This window comes from Rhagoletis zephyria, unplaced genomic scaffold, assembly GCF_001687245.7.
Source record: "Rhagoletis zephyria isolate East Lansing unplaced genomic scaffold, Rhagoletis_zephyria_1.1 Rzeph_scaffold_11588, whole genome shotgun sequence".
In the NCBI taxonomy this organism is placed as follows: Eukaryota; Metazoa; Arthropoda; class Insecta; order Diptera; family Tephritidae; genus Rhagoletis; species Rhagoletis zephyria.
This window is the reverse complement of record NW_016168664.1, coordinates 10,361-15,415: the sequence shown is the minus strand read 5'-3', so window position 1 is coordinate 15,415 and position 5,055 is coordinate 10,361. Positions and strand designations below refer to the sequence as shown.

At 34.0% G+C, this 5,055-nt stretch overlaps 1 protein-coding gene across 1 annotated transcript; it reads right to left on the bottom strand.

Annotated features, from left to right (window-relative positions):
- Window positions 1–1,053: 1,053 nt before the first annotated feature.
- Window positions 1,054–2,078, bottom strand: LOC108377153 (dnaJ protein homolog 1-like). The gene is made up of 3 exons (XM_017633416.1): window positions 1,944–2,078; window positions 1,429–1,882; window positions 1,054–1,304 (listed from the first exon to the last, which is right to left on the bottom strand). Exons 2-3 carry the CDS (start codon window positions 1,652–1,654, stop codon window positions 1,054–1,056), a joined length of 477 nt encoding a protein of 158 aa, XP_017488905.1. The 5' UTR covers window positions 1,655–1,882; window positions 1,944–2,078.
- Between the last annotated feature and the right edge of the window lie 2,977 nt (window positions 2,079–5,055).

Genomic DNA, 5,055 nt, shown 5'->3' with positions numbered 1-5,055 from the left:
TTTTCATATATTTATTTAAGAAATGAGGCTGTATCTATAAGACTTTTGAGTCTTTTATTATACATCAACAGTTTTTAAAATTCAATGTTTGTACAAAGTAAACTTAAAACTAACAATATATCAAATAGCAACAAAAAATATTAATATTTGTATTTTTAATTAAAATTAAAATTAAAACTTAAAATTTAAGGCCAGATATAATAAAAGGTCAGGCATATAAATATAAATACAAACATACAAAATTTGGTTTAATAGTAGAAGTGACAGAGACAGAGAAATGATAACAGTTTAATCGCAACCGCATTCATTGTGCAGATTTAAAGTAATTATGCAATACCTTTCTGAAGTTACTCCGATTCATCGCTGCTTTTACGGATTCAGGAACTGAGTTCCAGAGCCGTACAGCATTAATGAAGAACAGCCTAGCTGAAGACAAGTAGGAACATTTGGGGACAATCAGACTTTGATTTCTATTAGACCTTGTTGATTTTAATTTTTCAAAAAGGTATTTTGGAGTTTTGAATTCTATAAGCTTATACATAAATATACAATTTCTAGCCGCTAGGTATTCAAAAATGCTGCATCCTAGAATTTTGTTTTTCCACATAGAAACGTGGTCGTATCTTTTGAGACCGTAAACGTAACGTGTAACGTTATTAAACGCAACATCAATTTTGTGAAACGAAATAGAGTCAAACTTGCTACACTAGCCCACAGTACGTGATCTGCGGCACTATAAGCTGAACAGCTAGCTTTCTTCTTGTATCTAAGGGTGTAAACGACGCTGACATTCTTAATCTAAGTAAAACAGCATACACGTTACTTACAACATTATTCACATGGTCAGAACAGCTCAACATAGAATTAACAACAAACCCTAAATTTCTTATCTTGTCAGTCATAATCAGGACGCTATTACCAACAAACAGTTTTGGAATATCTTCCACATGTACTACACGTTTACTAATTGGCAACACATACGACTTTGCAGCATTTAAGCAAAGACAATTATTGTGGGCCCACTGTGAAATTGCAGACAGGTCACTATTAATTTTAAAACACAAATCTCCAATACCTGAAGCCACTCCCGAGTCCATGCCGTGAACCCAAACCGCCAAATGGGGATGAAAAGAAATCATGTTCGGTATCCAAATCGAACACATTCTTATCGAATAGATTATCGCCCATATCGAAGAAGGACGCGAACGGATTACTGGAGCCGAAGAATTGTGCAAAGGTCGCCCGTGGATCGCCATGGAACTGATATGTGAACGAATTACCGCCGCTAGTGCCATTGCGTTTACCTATACCGGGGGGAAAATTTTACATAAAAACCATTAATATTTGATGGCAAACCCAAAGTCTTAAATCTTAAATATCTAGTATTGAGTTTTAAAAGTATTTAAGTATAGAAAATAATCAATCTACCTCCACTCTTGAGGCCCTCTTCGCCATATTTGTCGTAAACTTCACGTTTACTCTTATCGGAGAGCACTTCGTACGCTTCGGCGACCTCTTTGAATTTCTCCTCCGCATTTGCGGCTTTATTTTTATCCGGATGATAGCGTAATGCTAATTTTCTGTAGGCTTTTTTGATCTCCTCATCGGTGGCAGTCTTCGGCAGACCCAGTGTTTTATAATAATCTTTGCCCATCTTTTGTTACTCTATGTTTGTTGTAATATGTTTGTTGTATTTAGGTAGGTAGTAGTGGTAGTGTAGCGTGGCGATAATTGCAGTTAAATTGTATGTATGAGTGGTGAGTATCTTTTGCGCGGTTGGTGTGGTGAACTAGTATGTTGTGGTTGGATTGGTGCTGAGCTGGTTGGGCGAGCAGTACTAATGCCTACTGGGACTTTCAAACTTTAATTTATTGACTTAAATCTGTGTAATGGAGTAAAAATAAATGGTTAAATTGTTGTTGATTTTCAGATTATCTACTCACAACACTTAAATAAAACTAAGCTGCTGTTCAATGTGTTGGCAAATAAGTCCAAATTTTTCGTTGGCTTTTCCTCAGTTTTCCTCAACGTACTTCACTCGGCAGCCGGCACATTGTTTTGTCTTCGACGATGAGTTTGGACTGCAAATTTTCAAAGCAGAAATACACAAAAATGTTAGTGGTAAGTTTTTAATACACTCAAGGATTTTTTCTTCGGAAATATCGTTAGTTTTAACAACTGGATAGCAAGATATAGTTAAAATGTAAGAATAAGAAAACAAATATGCGTATACTATCCGAAATGGGGAATAGTAAATAAACTCAATTTTGCAAAACTTTATAAAATTTTTTACTCATCAAAAAAAAAACTCAACTTCTGACACTACTTTGAAGTATGCGCTACAGCAAACAGATAGGATGCTATGTGCTATATGCAGGGTTGCTCAAAGGGTATTTAAGTTCTAAATTTTATTGTTAACTAGCAGAGCAGCCGACGTCGTTCGGTGTAAACAAATAAAAATATATAAAAACACAGCACAGATGATTCAACGTCTAATTCTAAGCAAATTTGCTGAAGAAATCATATCATGATCATAAAATCAATTTGAGTTTGCCAATTTGCGAAAATAGGTGTCCCTAGCATTTTGCTGTAGTGTCATAAATAAGTGCTTCAATTTTGTATAAAAACATGCTATAAGAGGTTTTTTGGTATGAATAATCTATTTCCACCAGAGGGCGCAACAGTGAAAATTTTTACACTTTCTTCTAAACNATGATTCAACGTCTAATTCTAAGCAAATTTGGAGTTTGCCAATTTGCGAAAATAGGTGTCCTAGCATTTTGCTGTAGTGTCAGAAATAAGTGCTTCAATTTTGTATAAAATGCATGCTATAAGAGGTTTTTTGGTATGAATAATCCATTTCTGCACTTATTTTTTTCGTAAAATTTCCACCAGAGGGCGCAACAGTGAAAATTTTTACACTTTCTTCTAAACTCTAAATTGATTTTAGACCCACAGTTTCTTCGGCAAATTTTCTTACGTGCATAGTAAAGAAAATTGACCCGTCCTAATATACATATGTATATCTAGTATAATTACGCACGTGCAAAAAATTCATCACACTTACGCACAGACAAATGTAAACTCATATACATGTACCATATGTTTTTTTTATTAAAATATAGCAAAACAGAAAAAAAAAATCCACGAAAATCTGTTGCCATGAATATTATGATTATCTTCGGCTATATGACGGCCACATCATAATCATGCTCATGATCAATCCACTCCAACGCCCACGCATTCTACAAATTTAGCTTCGCTCAGGCAATCGGCCAACACTCTAACTACGTACATATGTATGTACATATGTATCTTAATGTTTCGATAGCGGTGAAGGTGGATGTTGGAAGTTGGCGGTGACGTTCATGCTGCCATTGGCATGCTGGCGATCGTACATATTGAAGAATGAAATCGTAAAAGAAATTTTTAANTTACATATGTATCTTAATGTTTCGATAGCGGTGAAGGTGGATGTTGGAAGTTGGCGGTGACGTTCATGCTGCCATTGGCTTGCTGGCGATCGTACATATTGAAGAATGAAATCGTAAAAGAAATTTTTAAAAACAAAAAATCATGTATTTTAGTAATTAGTTTGTATGAATGTATTGTTGGTTGTATAAATTTTGCCTACGTTTGCCACTTATCTACATATGTGCTTTAAATCTTTTAATATTCACACGTTGTTAAATTAAAGAGTTTATGTCTGTTACCCAATTCATTCGATATTCGAATTGCGATTTCGAAAAAGTTTTCAAATATCTTGACAGGCGATTATTTATAAGAACTACATTAGTATCATGAAAAGAGATTAGCTAATTTTTTAGTATATATGTAGATGTGTATGTGCAAATTTACTTTTAAAATTTTGTTTAATCGCAGAATGTTTGCATTAATTACAGTTGAACTTTAACAGAAAAAAAAGAATGAGCCCAGCGCCTTCGTCTTGACCTGCGAGCTGTGTCGCAGCCACAAACCCTAAACTTAAACCTAGAGAAGAGTTAAATTAAATTGCGTTTAAAAAATTAATACGAATACGAAATATTAAAAATTAGGAATAGAGAAGTAAAACCACATTAACTTCAAGCATAGGTACCATCAGCTTAAAAATAAGAAGAATTAGATTTTTTAAATATATGGCAACTCTCATAAATACAGTGTAGAAATAAAGCCTTTTCTTGTGATTACCATCTTTTAATTATTCCTTTAACCTATAAAATGATTTGGCTTTAAATTTTTAAACAGTTGGCAACTCTCTTTAATATTCTAAGTGTTCGTACTAAGGATTTCTTACTACTCCTTCGTTTGACGCCCAAACTTTAATATTTCATGTAGTTTATGCAAACTTTAATTAAATTCGACTTTACAAAAAGTGGCAACCCGTTTAATAGAATTTTAAAACCAAAACCTTTTTAAACCTTTTTCATCGGACACCCATGCTGGGGTACATATATAAATTATCTAATTCCCTTTAATTAAAGTTACGTTTAATTTTTAAAACAGGTGGCAACCCTCCTACATGCAGTTTGCAAATAATTTTTTTTTAAAGCCACTTTGATTTAGGTTCTATTTTTCATCATTAATTTAACCTGTGGCATATTGAATTTAACCATGTAAACAGGTGGCAACACTGTTCAAAATATTTTCAAAGTTAAACCTTGTTAAACTTCTTTGTCCCCGTACACCCGTATTGTGATACATATTTAAATTAACTTGTACACCTATTTCAAGTTGGATTTAAATTTTTTTCCCACACGTAATTTAGAAATAAAGAAAGTTTTTTTCAAAGCCATTTCGATTGATATCCATATTGTAGTAATTTGACTTTATAAACAGGTGGCAAGCCTCTTCAAGATATTGACAAGGTTGAGGGGATGGCTACAGCAGCTGTCAACGACAGTGGATGGCCTATGCAGCTGCTCAATGTTTTGACGTCAAATTTTGTTCACCGACGGGTCCTATTTGTGACTCAATGGATATGTATGTATGCGTGTCAGTCATCTGAATTTCCATTTTGGTGAGCAGTTAATTTCACTTTTCAGGGCTGTCACCTGG